The sequence below is a fragment of the Lobosporangium transversale genome (assembly GCF_002105155.1).
Source record: "Lobosporangium transversale strain NRRL 3116 chromosome Unknown BCR41scaffold_35, whole genome shotgun sequence".
Taxonomy (NCBI): domain Eukaryota; kingdom Fungi; phylum Mortierellomycota; class Mortierellomycetes; order Mortierellales; family Mortierellaceae; genus Lobosporangium; species Lobosporangium transversale.
In genome coordinates, this window is record NW_019029013.1 from 251,475 (window position 1) to 272,714 (window position 21,240).

Below are 21,240 nucleotides of genomic sequence, written 5' to 3' on the forward strand. Positions count from 1 at the left end.
CTCCAAGGCAGGTTTGTAAGGAATGCAAGTTTAGGAGTGTTAAAAGAGAGGATGGGCTTATTCTCCATTGCTGCTTCCTTTCTTTGGACTTTTTATATGCGGGTTCAATTTAGGGGTGAACGACTGGGCGTAGGGGGCAAGAAAAAAAACTTTTGCTGACCTGACCAAGGTGCTCATCGTCCGCGTGGCCCATCTGCCTTTTGGTGTCTTGTATTTTTTGGTGTAGAAAAAGCAGAAACCAAAGCATGAGGCTTTCGTCCTATCATCCATTCACCCATAAACACGATTAGGGATTTGATATCTTTTTTTTAATGCTATCCAACTTTACATGTGGATCTTTCAGCCTCTGTTTCTGGAGTCGCAAATAATGCGGTATCCAATTTCGGTCGTTCTTTAATCTGTCGTGTTAGATCACACGTGATACCGTTCTTTGACCTTTTGCCTCTGCCTGCTCTTTTTTTTTTTTTTTTTTTTTTGGCTCTAGACTTGATGCACTTAAAAGACTAACAAGATGTCACTAAAGGATGATGAGAGCAACGAACAACTCGAGGAAGCAATGCACAAGGTTGCGATGAATAGCAATTCCAACTTTACAACTGAAGCTACATCTGCTTTATCTACTAATACTGCCACCCCTATGGCTGCAGCAGATGCGGCAAGTGTTTCAAATGGTCAAAGAAGTTCAGTCCAGGATAATAATGAGAATAACATCAAGGATAAGGATAAGGATAAAGATAAAGACCTGGGGGCCCGCGAGGATAATATGAGCAAAGGAATCGCTGAGGTCAAAGCCAGCGTTAAAAGTGAAAAGACCGAGGATAAAAACAAAGACCCGACTGATCGAATTGCAATGGCTCAACCACTATCACACGACTCCTCCATCTCCTTCGCAGAGCCAACATCCCCAGAGCCAACTACGACCAATGACGAAAGCAATACTACTGTCAATAGCGAAAGCAATATTACTGCCCAGCCACCCCTTGTTCCACGTCGCAAATCCTCATTAATCACCATTGGGTAATGATGCTTTGGTTGAAATCTTGATCAAGGGAGAAATAGTATATGAGCAGAGTATTCTTACAATTAAGATTCTGCATTACCACTGACATATTATATATTGGGTATTCAATGAAACCAGAGATCGTCTCAAGAGGACTTCATCGATTGAGAAACATGTCACAATCGTGGATGCTACTACTACTATGGGAGACAACTCTACCAACGCTAACACTGAGGACAGAGCTGAAGAATTGACAAAGGAAAAAAGCCAGGAAGATGAGGCATCCAAGAAGGAGTTGGCAAAGATTCTTATGCAGTTTGATCCCCTTGCTGAATCTAAGGATCAGAATGGTATTTTCTTTTTTAGCTCTACATTCGTAGGAGATGTGATTTTTTTTTTTTTTTTTTTTTTTTCGTCCAAACATACTCATGAAAGGGGAATATGTGCTTACGCTGTTACCTGGTAATTAACTAGACGATGAAATAGCAGTAACTGTGGTTGACAGAGGTATGTCCATGTCTAAGGGCGATGTGCTGCATCCTGAATTAAACGCCTTATCGCCTAACCTATCATCGCCATCGCCGCCAGGAACACCACAGGAATTGAATTCCCCCAGAACCTCACATGATGTTCATATCGCCATGCATGAAAAGGCGAAATCAGCAGAGCCCTCAACAACGAAAAAGAAGAACGAGAGCCGGCTGAAAAACTCCTCGTCATCATCAGCATCAAAAACTCGCGATCGCGATGGGACCTCTGGGAGCAAAAACAATAACAGTGCCCGGCTGGATCGAGAAGAAGTTCCGAAGCCCAAAGACGTCCCGTTTGATTTCCAGAAGTTCCTTGAACAAATGCGACACAGAAGCGCTATGCCTATCACGCGCTACTTTCAAAGGTATACTCGCTTTGAAAAAAAAAAAAAAAAAAAAAAAACTGCTATTCGTCCCAGTAAAGGATATGGATGCTTTTACTAACAACGTTATAACCTTCTTGTCCAATGTTTTCGCCCCGATGATACAGCTTTCTGAAAGAATTCGATAAAAAGCCTTGGACCGTGAACGAACAGGTCAAGATCATTCATGATTTTCTGGACGTAAAGAACTTGAGAAATTGTCATTATCATTGAAGCTTAGAAAACAATAATAACTGAGTTTAGTTCACTGATAAACTAGTTCTTCGGCCATCCTGCTAACTTACCAATAGTTTATCACAGAAAAAATGGGGATGTGCGACTTATGGAAGGATGTATCTGATCAGGAATTTGAAAACGTCAAGGAAGGCATGGAGAAACTCGTCATGAATCGACTCTTTGCTTAGTAAGGAGCCCCTCATACTATAGGACTCGGATATATAAGGCCTATACAACATGGAGTAGAGATGGTTTGACTAAATTGTACCCTACCTTTGCGTTTAGTACCTTTTCTCCATCTACGACAGATGATGCTGAAAGAGATGAAGTATTGACTCAAAAAATCCGGATATTTCGGTGGATCCGAGAGGTACATTTGGATATCCCGCACAGCCCACATAATGAACTGCATTTGAATAGTGCACAAGCAGGTAAAGCAAGTTTTGGAGCTTTTTTATCAACCGAGGATGTTTGGGTTTTTTTTACTGACTTGTAGTGGGCTGGCGATTGTATTATGTATTTTTGCTAATGATGATTGTAGAGCTTATGAAAATTAATAACTATAAAGCACCTCGCGATAAAGTCATTTGCATTCTGAACTGTTGCAAATTCATCTTCAGTAAGTCAATTGTAATGACTGAATCCAAGTATATTTGTTAGCATGTTTGTGCAATATGCGATGTAATAGTAGTCTAATACTTTAACCATTCTTTCATTTTTAATAAAATAGCGCTTATTCGCCGCGCAGAGGGTAACTCAAAAGGCGCTGACACGTTTCTTCCAATTTTAATTTACGTCGTACTCCGCGCAAACCCACCGAACCTCGTCTCTAACGTTCAGTAAGTTGCTATTCCTCTACGAATTTGTCAGCAAAACAAAAACAAGGACGGTCTAACAAAATGTTGGTTTTTATATTCAACCAGGTACATTTCACGCTTCAGGAATCCCGAGAAATTACAGGCGGAAGCAGGATACTATCTCGCTTCGTTGATGGGCGCCATCTCATTTATTGAGAATCTTGAAGCCAGTTCATTATCAATATCTCCTGAAGAATTCGATCAGCAGATCGAAAAGACCATGACCGAACTCAGTCAAGAAAAAGCAGAGGCCATGAAAGCAGGAGAAGGCACCACCGTCAATACAGCGTCGTCCGTTCCAGCAGCGACAGACGGTGGCAGCAGTGGCCATCGTAAACATGATAGCAAGCTAGCAAAATTACTAGCGGGCACTGCTGCTACCAAAAAAAGTGTCCGTCAGCAGCAATCGCAACAGCAACAACGTCAACATATTAATGAGAAGCATTATCTTACAACAGAAGCAACGCATCAAGAAAAAGCTTCAACGTCTCAACAGCAGCAGCAGCAGCAACGCATGACTCCATCACCAGCCCTATCTACTTCATCATCTATTTTAAACCCTGCAGCAGCTTTGATTGAACGTGGAGCTAATTTTGCCACAAAGACGATTCAGAAACCGTTGGATATGATAGAGCGGATGTTCCAAGACAATGGAGATGATGAGGAGATGGCCAAGCCATATCCGCCTCGCCCTAGTCAACAACAGCTGCAACAAGGCCAGAGGCCAGATGTAGACAATAGGAATGATTCACTTGGGGGATTTGTCTATGTCTCTCCAGATCAACAGCCTATATCCCACTCAAACCAACAATTGACCCTATCTTCTCAGGAACAGCAAGGATACCCCGGAAATCCACAGCATCAACATCGACAACAAAGTATGGAAGATTACCGCCAAAATCTTGTTGCATTAACAGAGATGTTCCCATCATGTGAACGACAGGTCTGTGATGTGATATTGCAGGCGAACGATGGACGGCTCAGCCCTAGCATTGACGCTCTACTTGGTAAGAATCGTGTTCTTTTTTGAGAGAGAGAGGGAGGGAAAAATAATAATAATAATAATAATAATAATCACGCTTTATTAACAAACCTATATCGTTTCTTTGTGTCCAATATCATGTCAGAGATTTCCTCCGCAACCGAGAATAAAGGACAGCCACAACAGCAACAGCTACAGTCATCACCACTACCATCACCATCAGAACGTCCGCATTCAGATCTGGATACAACTCAGAACCAGGATCAGCAATTATCAGAACCCGGGATACAGCCTGATGTTAGTATAGACATGCAAGAGAAGTAGCATGGCAATAAATCAACTTGATATTATTCCTTAGCGTTTTTTGTCTCCATACATTAAGTGACTTGTTGTCAAATAATATTTGTTTTTTCCACAAGTAAAAAAAAAAAAAAAAAAAAAAAAAAAAGATATTTATGGTAGTGTATATGGGTATAATTCAGAGATTAACAACAGCAACTTCAATACGAGCCCTTATACTTCTCATCAGCAACAGAAAATTGTCTTCAGTAAAGGGAACAATGGACGACAGGTGGCAAATTCCGTTGTTCCTCCTTAGGAACACCGCATGCAACCTAGTATAGGTGCATCAGTGTCTAAGAAAGAATAAAAATATGTTGCAGTATTTATTATGTCCGGTCTTGCTTAGATGGACAGAAAAAGGGAAAGCGCGCGTTAAACTACGTGTTGTTTTATATGCAAACGTCAAAAGTTATGTATAGTTCAAGCGAATGAGTCTAAGGAGTATAGGATGCCCTATTGAAATCAAGTCTAATCTATCAATACGCGTTCAGTTGTTTTTACACTATGATAGCAATAAGAAAAGGATTAATCTAATTGGTAAGGACGCTTGAGCTCATAATAAAGAAGGATAGAGATAAGGACATATAAGAGAAAAGAAAGAGAGTAGTAACATGGCAGGCTATTCATCATAGCAATGAGTATGGTAGTATGATTGTTTGTTTATCTACCGAAACAAATTACACATTAGAGGTTCCTAATAACTAAACTCATCGTTGTGTGCTTAATAGTGTACGGAAATACTAGAGATGTATGCACGTGCTAAATGAAAGAAAGCATCAGGGAACCATCCACAATCTATAACAACAAGGCCAACAAAAGTGCAAAGTAGAGTGGCATAGTACATTTCAATTGGAAAAAGATATTTGCACTGCCCCGTACACACCTTATTTACACCGCTCCCCCCGTGCAAATAATTTTTTTTTATTTGCACGGGGGTCTTTTTTTTTTATTTGTACGGGGTCTTTATTTTAGCCCTAAACACCATAACCAGGAAGCCTTCCACGACACAGGCTTAGATCTAGAGCCGCTGCCTAAGCATCAAATACTGACCAGAATATTTATCTTATCAAGGTCGTATGTAGCTCAGAGTAGATGTTGGCATTCTTTATGCGACTCTGGAACTAAATACAGAATTACAAATGATTTATCTATAATTGAAATATACTATGCAGCTTTACTTTGCACTTTTGTTGGTTGCATTGTTATAGATTGTGGATGGTTCCCCGATGCTTTCTTTCATTTAACGCGTGCATACATCTTAGGTATTTCCGTACACTATTAAGCACACAACGATGAGTTCAGTTATTAGGAACCTCTAACGTGTAGTTTGTTTCGGTAGATATACAAACAATCATACAATCATACTCATTTCTACGATGTATAGCGTGCCGTGTTACTACCTACTCTCTTTCTTTTCCCTTTCTTGTTTATCAAATTCATCAAAATACAATGGGTAGACCTCAGCTTATTTTGTGGAATATCTATCCTCTTACCCGATATTACTTGTCTTTTGATAGTTGGTGACAGTTCGCACTCAAAGCCGAACGTGCCACAATCACCTATATCTCTATATCTAAGTGGCTAAAATACTTTAATAGCATAACCGTGACTAATAGTGATAGAAAAGAGACATAAATACTCTTTTCTGTTATTGAAATATGCCAGGGTCATAAGTAACGAGAACGAAAGAAAGATGTCTTTATTATGATCCAGGGATCTTCGTTAAATAAAAAGGGTAAAAACCTTAGCTATAGTAAAAACCCATATAAATGACTGCTAATCGCAATAATCCTTAGTTTTGTCTCATTACATTCCAAGTTTATTATCATAGCCAACTTACCTTGGTTCGTCTTTAGCACGCAGTATTGCATACTCAGCAGCACATGTAGATGCTCACTGCGTCTAAAGGACCAGCTTCATATTGTACAATCACTTGAAATGGTAATGAAGAGAAGCACTGTCTTCAATCTTATTTCTTGCCGTTTTCCCTCAGCATGTACTGCCCAAAAACTTCAGTGATTATCCACATTGGCCTCATTAACCAAAGCGTAAATTTCCGTCTTGGTTGGTGAAGTATTTTTGCATGTCGTTTATGAGCTGTTTATCAGAGGTTCAAGATAAAAAAAAACAAAAAAATAGAAATAGCCCATGTTGGATGACAGTCTACAAAGGTGAGACAAATGAGAATGAGAAGCGGTGATGGTAGGGAAGATCGTTAGGAGAATGAGGAATGAATGTTAAAAAATGCAAATTATTGCATCAGTTTTGGCACGCACCATATTTACCATATTTGGCAGCCCAGTTGCCAAATAACATTCATTATTTACTTGGCAGCGTTATTTGGCCTCTAACTATTTTTTTTTTTTTTTTTTTTTTTTCATTCCTAGGAACCGTATATGTATGTAACGCCCATACTTCAAATTAATAAAGCTCCCGTCTTCTACGTCATAGTTATGTGTAGTGACATTGTCTTGTCTCATTTAGAAAACTAATGACTTTTTTTTTTTCAAGTAGGTCGCTCATACAGTTTTGGAGGTGCCATTTGGAGATCAATGCCTATGAGAGGTTTTCGCTCGGAACAAACGCGTCTCACCTGCTACCTAGACGTCTTCAATAAATCATTCCCTAACCGTGTACATTGAAGGCTGTTTTGTGAAGATGTCATCGCCGCTGCCCTTAGTACCTCCGGCGGCATTAGCTGTGCAAGGCAATGTATCCACAGAACTGATGCTATGACGCTGTTATCAAAAAAAAAAAAAAAAAAAAAAAAAAGAAAAAGACTGTATTTGGCAGCCCAGCTGCCACCCAAGAGTGCGAAGTTAAGTGGCAGCCCCCAGAAGTAGGCTGCCAAATAGATTAATCCAATAGAGACCCCGTGCAAATAACTTCATCCTAATCCAAAGCAAAAACTGCAACGGCTTCCATCGAGGCAAAAGATTTGCGACTTGTGTGGATTGAACACACGACCTTCAGATCTTCAGTCTGACGCTCTCCCAACTGAGCTAAAGTCGCAGGGCGGATATGAACGGTGTCCTAAATCGAGATAACTTAAGCTCACGTCCTATAACAAGTGACGTCATGGTAGGTAGGACCAGAGGTGTACCTATAGTGGTACCCTCAAACCCACCCCGTCCTGCCTGGACGTGAGCTCAGCCACCCGATCCTCCCCGCTATAATAAATAGTGGACTCTCCGTCCCTGAAGTGTTCCTTACCTTTATCTTGGTACAACACTTCAGGTATGCAACCTCATTCATCTCAGCACTAGTTACTTGTATAGTATTATATGTATCATAAACTAATAAAGACCTTTATCTTGGTACAACACTTCAGTGTGTTCTATGTATTTGCGTCTCGCTGCGGTTTTTAAGGGCATCTCAGTATAACCCCCCGGTTCTTAAGACAGTGATTTTTTCAACGGCTTTGTTTCGATGAATTGATATTTCGAGTATAATAACCATATGATTTCTAATTTAATCACGTGAATGGTACTTGTAGCATAATTCCGATCCTAATACGTCATCGAAAAAGCAATTAACAGCGGCTCTTGCCGTTTGTGCAGTAATAGCTGTTTATTAAATATAGTTTCTGGAGCATTTTGTAGCTAACATCTAAATAAATCCTACATGACCTCGACCTCGTGGGTCCTTGTTATCAAAAAAAAAAAAAAAAAAAAAAGTTTCTGGAGCATTTTGTTCACAGAGTGTAGAAAATAAATCTCATGATCCTGAGGGTTCTTGTTATCAAAAAAAAAAAAAAAAAAAAAAAAAGTCATCGAAGGAGTAATTAGGTGGCCGCGCTGGTAGTGTGCTTACGAACCCACATATGGGCTATCTAACTCTTTAATTAACTATTATAACTTCTTGTGCTCCCCTCTTTGGCCCGCCTTTTGCTATGATACAAAGATGCCGCTGACCGCTTGCTGCTCTGGCCACGAGTCGGCGTTGTGCTCTGACCCAAACTCGACCCTGCAGCCGCGGTTGTGCTTGTCGCTGGTGGTGCCCTTTGTTACGTCCAGGGAGACTGTCCCTTCTCATCCACAGGGTGAAGATAGAATGGTTGTTGTTGTCTTTCCAGATGGCCACGGATGATATTGCATATGTTGTGCGCCGCCATTACGACGAATCTCCGCTTGTTCAACAAATTCTTCACAGGATGGGCACTTCTTGGATGTATAGTATTCATTGACTCCGACAATCACATAGCTAAGCGACCACACCTACAAAGAAAAATTGCGCCAGAGAGAGTAACAACAATCTTTTTAAAAAAAAGGAAAAAAAAAAAAAAAAAAAAAAAAGTAGCTTCTATTTACCTTTGCACAAGGTAAGATTGAAATGTTCCATGTAGTGAGGAAAGTCTTGTGCTTGACCTGAATCGCCCGACTCTTGCTCCTATAGTGGCGTTTATTGTCTAAAGTCTCTAACACTGCTACGGTGGTGCTAGCTATTTATACTGTTCCTGTAAAAACGTATGATCCATTTTAGAGACAAAAAAAACAATAACAAATTGTCCACGACTCCAGTTATTAAAAGCGCAACAGATCATGTATCCTCGTTATTAAAAAAAAAGTCTCTTTGACAAAAGTCGGATTGGAGAATGTTGTTTGTTTCGAAAATGCTTTTTTTTTTTTTTTTTGTTAACAAAACTGTTATTATTATTTACACTATAAATAAAATTACAATGAGGATTAAGTGAAGTATTGAGGATTAAAACTTGATTAAGCTGGTTCAATAATGGTATGGACTTTGAAGAAATCGACAGCACGTGGATGTATGGTATGAGGATGGCACTCTGTATCCTGATTCAACGAACAGGACGAAGATGTAGAAGCAAGTGCATGTTGATCACTATTGTTGTTGGTATTAGTGTTATCGTTGCTGGAGCTATGGTTGCTACTTGAAGATGTTGGTGGCGACAATAAACCTTGGCATTCAATTGTTTGTCCGTACTCAAGTCTATCCAGTGGGGCAACATAGTAGACGCAAGATGGATGGTGAGGATGAGGATGATCCGGTATGGTGCGTGCATGGCCCTCTACATCACTGTTGGTCGTCTCTGTAGAATGGGTCGAAGCGCGATCATCCTGATCATTTTCATGTCCGGTATGATGGAAATTTTGAGTAGGGTCATTTTGATTGCCATTGCCATTGCCGTTATCATTGCCGTTGCTATTGCTATTGCTATCAGGAATCGACTCCACAGCGGATGAGCATGCATTAAGGACTTGATTATATGAGGGCAGATCCAGGGTATATTTTGGGGGACTCGGCTCTGCGTCATATAATGGTAAGGGTTGCATCGGTTCCTCTGTCAAGAACATGGGTCGATCCACACTTGGTTCACACCAGTCCAGTCCCTCACACGCTCGATTGTCGCATGAAGGCAGTGTCCTAATGACGATTGGGATATCGAAGTTATGGCTTTCTGTTTTGAAAAAGAAGCGCTCGTTCCAGATCGATACTTGAACAGAATACGTGATCTTGAGTGCCGCCGAGGATTCTGTGGTAGGGGGTGTAATTTTGGGAATCGGCAGTACTAAATTGAACTCGCCCTTTGGGATTGATTTCCGTTCATAATGACAGATAACTTCGTCTTCCTTATACGTCGTTTCGTTGATCCGGGCCCGAATGTGTCTCGAAAGCGAAAAATGGCAGCGATCAATCGCCGCCGCTGCAGTCAGTTTCACATGGACTCTTCCCCCTGGCGTCAAATCCGGATGAGACAATAATAGAGCTGTACCCATTTTGGGACATGATTCCTGAATTGGTCCATGTTCCAGCCCAGGGGTTGAGAGAGGCATAAAATTAATTGGTTTGGCCTTAGACTGCCATTTGGAGAGTCCATTAGGCCTTCGATAGTAGGCTGTGAGAGTATACTGGTTCTTGAGCCATGGGTGATCAAAAGATGCTGGCAAATTTTTGTCGGGTAGTTGAATTGTGAAGGGAAAAATGTGATTACCCGCTGGCAACTGTCCCCACTGGTCCTCTGGCAATGGTTCCCGAGAGCCCCATAAAGTCATAGCGACACTGAAGAGTCTGCGCATATGGTGATCCAGATGGTCCTGTTGGTTTGATCTTGGGTAGTTTGACTCTCCACGGAAGACAATTTTGAGTGCAGGTAGAGTCATGGGTTTATCCAAATAGAGATGGACCATTCCATGGATAAGATCACTTGGATAGAAGATCGGGTTTGAACTTTTGCAGTCGCCGTTATTCGCAATCTCTACCTTGAACAGCTTGGGCATGGGCCTAGAAGTAACAGCCAGAGTGCTATGCTGCTCGGGATGAGATGGTGGGGTAGGGCTGGAACTAGATGTAGCGTGGGTGACACTTGCGGTTGGAGTATTCGCTTGGGTCATGTTATGGGAATGGGCGCTACTACTCCTTCGGTGGCGTCGAATGAATGTACTTGCAAAGGATGAGTCTGGTGTATGTGATTGTGTCTGAGCAAGGGCATGTGTATGTGGATGGGGCATTTGCGACTCTTGGGGTGTGAATGCGAAAGGCGATACAGGATCTGACATGTTTATTTATATTAATGTGTAGTTGCAAATTAAGTCGATATCATTAACTTCCTTGTTCTGAAAGAGTGTTGTTGAGCAAGGGGAAAGAGAGGCTGTAGCGTGAGAAAGATTTGGATCTTTTACTGAGTAGTATAATATATACGTTGATGAGTTCGATGAAAGAAAGCAAATAAAGTAAAGGAAGTAAAGAAAGCAAAGAGAAAGGAAAGGGAAAAAGAAAATTACAAGGAAGAATAAAAAAGAGAAAAAAAGAAAGAGTGGAACAAGCTGCTTGTTTGATTTTCTTTAAGTTTCGGTTAAAGAATGAATGGGTGAATTAGACACTAAACACACAACGCACAAGAGTGACATCAGGGCAAAATGAACACAAACAATGAAGGATTGAATCTCCTCTGTGCAGAATGGGCGTTGAAATCATTGGTAGAAACTACGACATAAAAGATCGAGGGCCCGACACTCCACCCAAAAGGAGCACCTTACTCCATGTGTTAGATAAACAGTTTCTCCCTGGAAAAAATGTCTTAATTCATCTTCCGTCTCCTTTCCCTGTCTTAGATGGATAGTATATATATATGTATCCTGAAGGATGAAACGCCATCACGATCCAAAGTTTCTTTGGCAATAATAGTAACGACAGTGCAATGAAAAGAATGAGAGAATTAGGAAGAATGTGAATGTGTTACCATTATTATCATGATCATATCAAGACGAGATGAAAAGTACAAATATATTTGTGTGCAAATTCATGTGTATACTGTATGTTTTTGTGGCTCTCGAGTCAGAGATGATTCGTTCAAAGGGATCCACAAAAAGGAAAGAAAGGAACGTTGCAGAGAGAATTGAGCGGAATAACAATGAAGAAAGAAAAAAAGAAAGCATCAAATGACACAAAACACACGCACAAACACAAAAAAGAAGAGTGGAGAGAGGTGCATTGAAATGTGACTGAGCTAAACTAACAAATCAAATCATGGAGATGACTGGGAACGTGCATGAAATAAATCTTCTACATCCAGAGTACACGATGGAAAAAACGAGGGATAGCAACATTTATAGTGCCTCTTGGTCAGGCAAAAGAACAGGAAACATCAATGTGAAATGTGGAGTAGTAGCATTAATGATGTAGAATGATATACGTACATTAAACAAAGCTGAACTGAGGAAAAAAGGATTGGTTGTACATGTAGACAAACAAGAAGTACATGCAAGAGTTGGGAATGGCGGGGAAAAAAGTTCTGCTGGAGTAAATAGGATGTGTACAAATGTGGCAGTCAAGCCAATGTTTATATCCTATGACTTAAACAAGTCCACCCTATTGTTTACATCCAACATTTCCCAGGGGCAAGATATCCACAAAGAACCCCTTACTCGAAAGAAACTTGCGACTTTGTTTTACTTCTCTGATCATGTTCTGTGAAACGTTTTTAATGAAGGCATTAGTCATTATATATTTATAACGTTTACTTTGTACTTCTTTTCCTTACAGCAGTAATAACTCATAATCTAACTCAAAGGTACATACATAAATAAAAGTAGTAATAAAAAAAGAATAAAAGCGCAAAAGGGTATACCATTGGAAGAATAATCTGTGTAAAAAGTAAAAAAAAAAGTAAAAAAAAAGTAAAAAATAAAAAATAAAGAGTGAGTATAGACACTTTGTTGATAAAAGTACAAGGGCGACCATGAAAGTAATAATGATACTAGTAATCATAATCAGGATATGTGTTTAAAAAAAAAAAAAAAAAAAAAAAAATTCGTTAGAAATATAAAAGAGAAATAAAAAAAATTAAAAAATAAAAATCCCTTGTTATTTTTCTGCGTCTTCGCTTGTTTTTTGCAGTGGTGAAGCTGGTCTGGCTGGTGGGGATGGTGTAGAGGCACAGAGGTCATCGGTAGACGACATAACAATGAACCGACTTGACTTGGTAGGGCTAGCTGGCAGTGTTCTTTCAACTGTAAACATTCGTCCTGTCGCGCTCTTCTTGACCACGACAATATCACTGGCCTGCGATGTCGAGGATAATGATGATGAGAAACTGGAGCTGCAGTTGTATGATGATGACATGGGCCCTAGTGTGTTCTCCGACATGTATCTGATTGGAGTACCACTACGATGCGGATGATGATGATGATCTGCACTCGATACAGAGCCATGGCTTCTTCTTGTGGGTCGCTCATTCCACGAAAATCCTTGTGGTGGACCATTCAACAAGGGCTGCTCGTGCAACTGCTGGTGACCATGAATGGATGGCTTTTGGAACGTGTTGCGCATATCCACATTAGTGGTAGAAAGGGACCTTTGCCGAAAATATCCTATTTCTGCTGAGTAATCGCGATCATAAACCTGGCGCCCAAATTGTTGATTCAAAATGACCGCTCCTGTTTCTACTCCTATTCCAGCACCTCCTCGGCCGTTATTATTAAGACCACTATTCAGGCCAGAAGCACTGCTGCTAGTTGTCATCGGAGCATGACATTCCGCTGGGCTGTCGATCGAATCTTGTCTTGGATGGACTCGATTCATGGTTTGGTGGGCTGCCTGTGGCCCTGCTTGAGCATTGGCACCCTCATATATTCCAGATGATGATGGTGACGATGATAGCACTGATGTTGCTGGAACAGAGGTATCTTCATCCAACGGATGAACCGTAGGCGTCTCCATATGAAACACTTGGCTGTCATGGCTATCCTGACCTCCATCTGCCTTGTCCCCACCATTTACGATTTGGATCGACAGATTCCTAAAATTGTTACTATTGGTAGCGCCACCGTTGTTATTGATTGTAGAACGTCTTGAAGACAAATTCTGGTGGTGTATCAGAGGCGAGGCATTCGAGACAGGGCCCGTGGATGTGATTGACGAAAACGATGCATAATGGAGGGAGGATGCAGACGCTGGTGGTGGAATAATCACCTGTGATCGCCTGGACGAAGTACTAGCTGAGGACTGGACTGAAGAGCTAGAGTGTGTCCTTTGATGATTAGGTTTACTTGCCAGAGGGATTGAGATTGGAGTGGTCGTGCTGCTGTTGCTATTGCTGTTGCTGTTGCTCGAGAACTGGTCATAAGCATACTGATGACCTGTGACATGAGTAGCGGTAGGTGAAGAAGGTGATGGAGGGACAGCCGTATGTATTGAGCGCGGAGTGGAAAAGGAAGACAAGTGACCGTTATTTGTGGATGGAGATGAAGGAGTGGGCAAAGGGACTGAGAGGGCTGGAGGGGGTGTTGTAATGGATAATAATGGCCTCTCAGAGGATGTTTGACTCGTCGATAAGTGCTGCTGATGTTGTGCAAGGATCTGTGGAGCTGATGCAGCCGTACAGCTCAATGTCCTGGTTCTAAATGGGTTCGGTGCTGTAGAGGATGACTCGATAGTGAAACGACCACGGGTAGTCTTCGTAGTTGTGCCTGGTGGAGGATAGGATTCTGTTGAAGACGAAGGTAGGTGTTCAGGGACTGTAAGGGTTTTTGTTGACTTGGAAGCAAACATGGTTGAGTCCAGTGAATGCTGACGGACATTGCGGGATGTTTCCTTTGGTGGCACAATCGAGGATGAAATCACGGCTGATGATAGTGCCTTGGGTCTGTTTTGGTGAAATAGTTCATGTGCATCGTCTCCAAGGGCTAGTTCACACGCTGAACCGCGTCGCGTCATTGTCGGGGAATTTGTGGTCTTGGGCGAAGCATTATCGTTGACTTTGGATCTTGGATTGAGGTTAGAAGACGAAAGAGCGGTCTTGATCTTGTGTACGCCTCGCCTCTCATCCTTCTTGTCCCTCACTACTGATGCATCAGAATCAGCAAAGACAGATCGAAGGGGCATGGCACGGTCCTGAAAAGTGACCCTGGGAAGGGTAGCATAATGGGGTGGGATATTCGTGTCTGAACGGGACAGACGGGAAAGGACATTCTCCAGCCAAACAGAAGGGAGCATGGGTTGATGATGTTCATTCTGGTCTGAATTCTCCATTACATTACGACCAATATGTGGGCTTGATCCTATTAATGGTGTCATCTTGTCAACAGATTGCTGCTTGGCAGAAGACGATGGTGTACTAGACGGCTTTTGAAAGTTTATCGTCCAACTGGCAGGTAGAATAGACCGACGCTGTTGTTCCTTGGGTCGGATAGTCTCGAGTGAGAGAGCAGCATCACTGGCCAACTTGTGATGATCTCTTCCTGGCTTGTGAGCAGCCAGCAGCTGGCCTAAAATTGACTGACCAATGCGGCTGCCATTCTTACGTGGGATGCTCAATGTGGTGCCAACGGGTAAGGAAAGAGTGCTGTCGTGAACATGCTGTTTGTTAGGCGTTTTGATCGTGAAAGAGGCAGCTAAAGCCGACAGAGGCGAGGGTGGTGGGGGAAGAGTCGGCACCAGTAAGGGCGAGGTAGAGGGTGTAGGATATGGATGGGAGAGATCGTTCAAGGTTGCTGATGAAGATGTTGCAGACGGATTTGTTGAAAACTTTGTGCGGGGCATGGCGTGGAGTAAAAGGCGCGAAAAGAAACTAGGACACACACCATAATCTCTTTTTTCTTTTTCTATTGATGTCTTTACAACGATCTATAAAAGATGTCAAAGAGTTAACACAAAGAGTGTATAAATTAAAAAATAAATAATATTATTATTAATATGTGCCAGCGATACGAGAAGTCAGGTACGAAAGGATGTAATTGGATGGAAGGATTGAGAACAAAGTAAAAGAGAGAAGAGGGGCTAGGAGATGAAAACAGAAGCAGCAGGACACTACAATTGATGTCGTTCCCCTTGGTTCCTTTTGATCGGCTATGCGGTTAGACCTAAGACTACCCAGTTGAGAAAAAGGGGAAAAAGGAAGGTTCTCTTTTCAATCAGGACTGGAAAGAGGAGCCGTTTGACGCGACTAGGTGGGCAGTCGCAGACTCTGGCAAGGAACGGACGTGAGTTTGCACTGATGGCAGGGGTGGAGGCGAAATTTGAGAATTAATGAAAGCACCCATATAAAACCAAGTCGAATTCAGTGTTGCCTTCTTGGAAGTGATCGGGGTTTAATAATAACGCCGTCGAGCGAGCAGATAAGTTGTTTCAAGGCAGGTTGCTACAGCTCGAGGACGTATGAACAAGAGGCTGATGTGAATCTGTATTGTGTCTTCCTGTTTCCTTCCCAACACCCTGCGGTTTTGATTGCCTTTAAGTCAATAATATAAGGACGGTGGCCGAAAATAGAGGAGAGTGTACAAAGGTGCAGTTTGGAAAATGCGTGTAATTAAGGATGTGGACAAAGCTGAAGAGAAAGGGAGTCTAAACAACAAGGGTGTGGACATATGCATTCAAGGGAGAGAAGAGAAAAGAGAAGACAGAGTTGAGCGTGAGTAAAAAAAGAGTCCTACTGTCCATCATGTCGCCTTGCAGCAGACCTTTGGACCTACAGCGGACCCACTTTGTTTACCTTTTATGATTGCCTGTAATGGCAGCGATGACTTGTTGGTATAAGTGTTATCAGAATGCTTATTGCTTAGCTGACAAGCGATGGAGTAGGCTGCAGCTCTTCTTTTTTTTCCATTAAATATGAATGTTAGGTAGCTCGAATGGAAGGGAATGAAGGAGTACAAAGATAGATGCAGAAAGAAAAGAAAGAGGAAAGGGAGAGAGCGAGAGGATGGGATCCAAATACAACAATCGCTCTCAACTTTCTTTTACCAAGCCATTGGCCATATGAGTGAGATAGCATGCAGGAGCTATGATACCATCACACCCCAATGCAGGCAGAAGGAGGGTATCACAGAAAGTTGTTGTCCGCTTTGATTCTGTCTTCCCTTGTCTCCTCTCAAATGTGTTGGAGAATAAGAAGTAAAATCTCGATTGATTTTAATACCTTCGTTGCTCATCTACCTTTGAGCTTCTCTTCCCTCTTCTTCATTCTCTTCCGTTCTTTCTTTGTTAAATGATGACGAATGAATGGTGAGTATCTATTAACCTGATAAGCTAATGAGTTGGGGTAAAGATGCAGATGAGGATGAATGTTGCCACGCTGTCGCACAAAAAAAAAAAAAAAAAAAAAAAACTAGAAGAAAGACTATCAACAAACTGATATAATAAATACCAATTGCATAAAGCACCAAGTGTTGTGTTTTGCAATAAGTAAGAAAGTAAGATTAGGCCTTTTTTTTCGTGTTCGACAGGGTTGTTTGTGTGGATGGCTTTCCTCATGCTCCTTGTCCTTTCGAAATTCCTTTTTGTTTGGGCATGCTCCTCATTGCTTGGACACATGACGGTGTACCAACAACCATGATATGTTTCTGGCAGAATAGGAAGCAAGAAAAGAAAAAAAAAATAGATCTACTGTACCAAAGGCTAAAAGTCTGCCCTTAGCCTACACGCTCCTTTTTTTTGTACCCGCCACTTGCTTTGCATTACGTTTCTGTCTCCCATTTCACCTTCCAGGGGTGTCTAGTCCGTTGATTTTCCAGCTTCCCATGGTAGTCGGAGAAGGATGTGTACCATCCTTTGGATACCATGTGTCACTCACAGGAACAAGCAAGACAACCATTATTTTCAATGGCAATGACGACTTTAGATCTAATTTTGTGGTCAAGTTTCACGCTACATTTATTTTTTTTTAGTTCATATGCCTCTAATGCCATGTTTTGTCTATTGATCATCTTAAATGTTTAATTACCTTGTCATGAGTCCTTATATGAGAGCATCCATTTATTCAAAAAAAAGTATCATTAAAAGAAATAAATATCATTTATGACAACGGAAATAGGCTGCAAAAAGGGGAGTCGGGAGGTTTACATTTTGACAATCCCACAGCTTATTTTTAGTGTCCATTTTAAGTAGTACAACCATTCGAGAGCAAATCACTTAACATGCGATTGAAGAAAATAAAGGCGGGGCTGGCTGACAAAAACCAAAATTTGTAAAATGGGTTACAAATTCATGGATGAAAATGATGCGATATTAGAAAGATCAAATGAAAGTGTTGTATATGATGATGCTACTCTGTTGTTTGTCTATAGTCTATTAGTCTAATCATTAATCTATTGATGATCTCTGTTTTTATCTTCAGATTTTAGGTGTCTTCAATGTTCCTGCAAAGCTTTTTTTTTTTTTTTTTTTTTTCATTTTACCACAGTTTGAGGTTCTTCCTTGTTTCTCGCAGTAATTTCCAAGGCTCAGAATGTCGGATCAATTGGCGACACCACAGACGTGTTAGATTAGGAGTATGATCTACAAGCCATCGCACATCATCCAAGTTCACTTCCCTTGTAAGTTCATCTACAAAAAGACTTTCTAGCTGATTACCCAACCCACTCAGCACAGACAATTCCAATTGACTGCCTCCAATATGAAGCACCTTGAGTTGCTTTAGTTCGCTCAGACGAGCGTTCAGGAATCTTGCTTGTCTTAAGTTGAGAAAGTTGAGGCTCTTAATTCGGAGTGTCTCAAGCGTCGAGTAGCACGCCCACGGCAAGGATGATACATCATCCACAGCATCAACCTCTGACAAAGAATTGTGTAGTTCTTCTTCGTCATTTGTCTCCAGTCCATGAGGAAAGAGACTCTCTGGCAGGAGCTCTGGTTGCTGGGCTTCTAGATCCTTCAGTCTAGCACAGGTCATTAAGACATGGCGGACGCCCTGACCTGTCAATTCAGTGCAATTCACAATTGACAATGAGCAGAGGCTGTAATTTTGATAAGGAGCAAGGACCTCATTGCTCTCTGTGGAAGGTGGATAGGATAACATATCACGGACCCCCTGATCGGTAATTTGCCGACATCCCTGCATGTCAAGCTCCATTAATTTGAAGCACTGATGTCCCAAGGCGCCCAAAGTTGCATCGTCTATGTTTGTATCAGAAATATCGAGTGTCAAGAGGTTTGGCGAAGCTTTGAAGATTTCCTTGAAAGCCTGACCATCCAAAAAATGACATTTAGATAATACGAGGCTTGACATGGCAGTCATAATCAGAGTGGGCTCTAGATGGAATCCGGTGAGGTATAAAGGCGATGCTGTCTGTCCAAGGTTGAGCTTGATAAGATGAGGCGATCGAGCAAAGAGAACAGAAAGAGTATTTCCCGAGACGGCAGTACCATGAAGATTGATATCCGTCAGGTGTTGCATTATGGTCCATTGTTGTGGAATGTAGTCTACTGTAGCCTTCTTTACGTCCACAATGGCTTCTAATTCTGGAACTGTTTCTGTTCCTGTCTCTATACTGCCATCCTCAGATGCATCTGAAGTATATCCGGAGTCTAGAGTCGCATCTGCTTCTCTCGTCAATGGTACAGACAAGTTGATGGTTTGAATCGTCCTTAGATAGGGGCATGCATTCATGAGTGTAGGCAGTTCATCTGCTGTAGTATATTCCTCAATGTTTCGAGAGTCATTGGGACTGCTTTGCGACGGCGAAGCCGAGTCGAGTTCTGACTCCGACAGCTCGTGGAATAGCATTGCGGAGGTTAAAGGAGAAATAATGGATCCTGATGATGATGATGATGATGATGGCGGTGATAAGGAAGAGGTTGAAGTTGAAACACCGCTGTATTGCTGAAGACAACGGTGGTGGGGATGAACATCATCATCCTGGTCAGCCATAGCCAAACTGAAATGCCTCAGATTAACAAGAACACCAGCTGCTTTTAATAGATCGCCTCGGACGTCTCGGATATTGTGTAGTTGTAATGCCGACAATCCTTCAATAGAGGATTGTATAATGTAGGTGAGTGTAGTTTCATCGAGCTCACCAGCTCCACCGTTGAGTAGAAGGCTGTGTAGATTCAATTTTGATAGATCAGTTGAGGACATCAGCAATTCAGAAGCAATGGGAGCTTTTGCTGATGTTGGATCAGATGAATGAATCCATTCGAGTTGCCGAATGTACAAACTCAATCTTGGGAAAGCATTTACCATCTCGATGCCATTGAGCGTTCCTGCTTCCACTCGGATTCTTCTCCAAAGATGCCTGATCCAATTCGCATACCACAGTCGACAGACCCTAACAACAACCGTAAGAGTGTTCTTGTCCAGATGACCTGCAATAAGATCACATACTTCTGGCAAGTCAAAGATGCTTCTGAACCTCTGATAGTGATAGTGCTGGCGGTCCTGCTGCTGTTGTTGTAGATGGTTTTTCCTCTTAAGGTTGGAGATCTCTACTGTTGTTACTGCAGGATGACAGTTGGCTTTCTTAACCAAGTCTTCAGGGCACACTAAAGCAGGCATTTCTATTTTTTATATTTTTTTAACAATCTGAAGCGCACGGGCTAATAAAAAAGAAAAGACAGCCAAATCGTAAGAAGGAGACACAAACAACTTGGGATCAAGGTGACACGATCTCGGGCCATCCTGTCATCAAACTATTTCCCTGAGAGATCACTTTCTCTTTTTATGAAATCAAAAGGATATTTACTTTGAGGTAAGGCTCAGTGCAATGATTAAAGAACGAAAAGGAAGAACTGAAAAGGAGGAGATAAAGGAATGCAACGATCGGAAAGCAAGGAAGGGGAAGAGTGGAGAGGGTTGTTTGCTCTGCTTAGCAAGGTGTTTAGAGCAAAAGAATGAATCAATAAGGCCAAGCGAATTGGCGGAGGGGGACGAAGGTCTATCGAGGCGGTTGAACAAGAGAAAGGGACAGAAGAAAAGGGAGGAAGAAGAAGGATAAGAGGATCTGAACCTGAGATTGATGAAGAAAAAGCCTGCCACTGTAAAAAAAAAAAAAAAAAAAAAAAAAAGTTTTTGTTTTGCTTTTTTGTTTCTTGTTTACAGTTGTTTCTGTATTTGTGATGGCCTTTTTTTTTTTTGCCCTCATTTGCTGACGAGACATCCTTATTGGATGCTTTCAACACTTGCTGCATGTTATTCTTTTTATAATTTTCAGGACAAGAATTAGGCAATTGGTGATGATATTTAATACATACACTTGATCTGTGAGTATGATATGCGATGATAAACGATCACTCTAATTAGATTTTAATCACCCTGTATTTTTTTTTTTTTATTTCTTTAATCGTTATCTATCATGATGACTTCCTAATGGTGTTGACACATCATTTAGAAAAGTGTGACTAAGTAGGTGAAATAACTCCTTAGATCAGCTTTAACGAAGTTGACTGTGGGCAAGGAGGGGGAAGTAGAGTTAGCGAGTGAAGGAAAGAAAGATGGAGTCCAAGGGTGTATAAATTAAAAAAAAAAACCTGGTAGAGTAATAAATAGACGAAACTGCAAATATTTTTAGCTACGAGGATTGTCAATGCGGAATGTGAGAAAAGGACTGACCACTGAGAATTGTATTGGTCAGCTGTAAAAAAAACTTGATAACCCAGCACGGAGTTTCTTTACTTCAGCGCTCATTGACTCTTGTAATAGCTCGTGTGGTTCACCCTTTTTTTTTATCTTTTCTCCAGGTCCTGGGTTCAAGCT

At 41.5% G+C, this 21,240-nt stretch overlaps 5 protein-coding genes and 1 non-coding gene across 6 annotated transcripts; 2 read left to right on the top strand and 4 right to left on the bottom strand.

Annotated features, from left to right (window-relative positions):
- Positions 1 to 263: 263 nt before the first annotated feature.
- Positions 264 to 4,296, top strand: BCR41DRAFT_358848 (hypothetical protein). The gene is made up of 11 exons (XM_022025128.1): positions 264 to 372; positions 485 to 1,017; positions 1,139 to 1,350; positions 1,475 to 1,895; positions 2,021 to 2,093; positions 2,204 to 2,316; positions 2,415 to 2,560; positions 2,671 to 2,748; positions 2,860 to 2,968; positions 3,053 to 3,993; positions 4,114 to 4,296. The coding sequence occupies exons 2-11, from the start codon at positions 512 to 514 to the stop codon at positions 4,290 to 4,292; spliced, it is 2,778 nt and encodes a 925-aa protein (XP_021878708.1). The 5' UTR covers positions 264 to 372; positions 485 to 511; the 3' UTR covers positions 4,293 to 4,296.
- A 2,953-nt stretch (positions 4,297 to 7,249) lies between these two features.
- BCR41DRAFT_t116 lies at positions 7,250 to 7,322 on the bottom strand. The gene has a single exon. It is a non-coding gene; the product is annotated as a tRNA-Phe (tRNA).
- A 1,611-nt stretch (positions 7,323 to 8,933) lies between these two features.
- On the bottom strand, positions 8,934 to 11,159 carry BCR41DRAFT_358852 (hypothetical protein). Its single transcript, XM_022025129.1, has one exon. It carries the CDS (start codon positions 10,829 to 10,831, stop codon positions 9,026 to 9,028), a length of 1,806 nt encoding a protein of 601 aa, XP_021878709.1. The 5' UTR covers positions 10,832 to 11,159; the 3' UTR covers positions 8,934 to 9,025.
- Positions 11,160 to 11,801: 642 nt separating this feature from the next.
- On the top strand, positions 11,802 to 12,248 carry BCR41DRAFT_372989 (hypothetical protein; the record flags this gene model as incomplete). Its single annotated transcript, XM_022026734.1, has 2 exons — positions 11,802 to 11,924; positions 11,958 to 12,248. The coding sequence occupies 2 exons, from the start codon at positions 11,802 to 11,804 to the stop codon at positions 12,246 to 12,248; spliced, it is 414 nt and encodes a 137-aa protein (XP_021878710.1).
- A 390-nt stretch (positions 12,249 to 12,638) lies between these two features.
- Positions 12,639 to 15,314, bottom strand: BCR41DRAFT_398951 (hypothetical protein; the record flags this gene model as incomplete). The annotated part of the gene is made up of 1 exon (XM_022029011.1): positions 12,639 to 15,314. The coding sequence occupies one exon, from the start codon at positions 15,312 to 15,314 to the stop codon at positions 12,639 to 12,641; it is 2,676 nt and encodes an 891-aa protein (XP_021878711.1).
- A 2,603-nt stretch (positions 15,315 to 17,917) lies between these two features.
- BCR41DRAFT_358855 (hypothetical protein) lies at positions 17,918 to 20,516 on the bottom strand. Its single transcript, XM_022025130.1, has 2 exons — positions 20,231 to 20,516; positions 17,918 to 20,084 (listed from the first exon to the last, which is right to left on the bottom strand). The coding sequence occupies exon 2, from the start codon at positions 20,041 to 20,043 to the stop codon at positions 17,944 to 17,946; it is 2,100 nt and encodes a 699-aa protein (XP_021878712.1). The 5' UTR covers positions 20,044 to 20,084; positions 20,231 to 20,516; the 3' UTR covers positions 17,918 to 17,943.
- Positions 20,517 to 21,240: the final 724 nt, after the last annotated feature.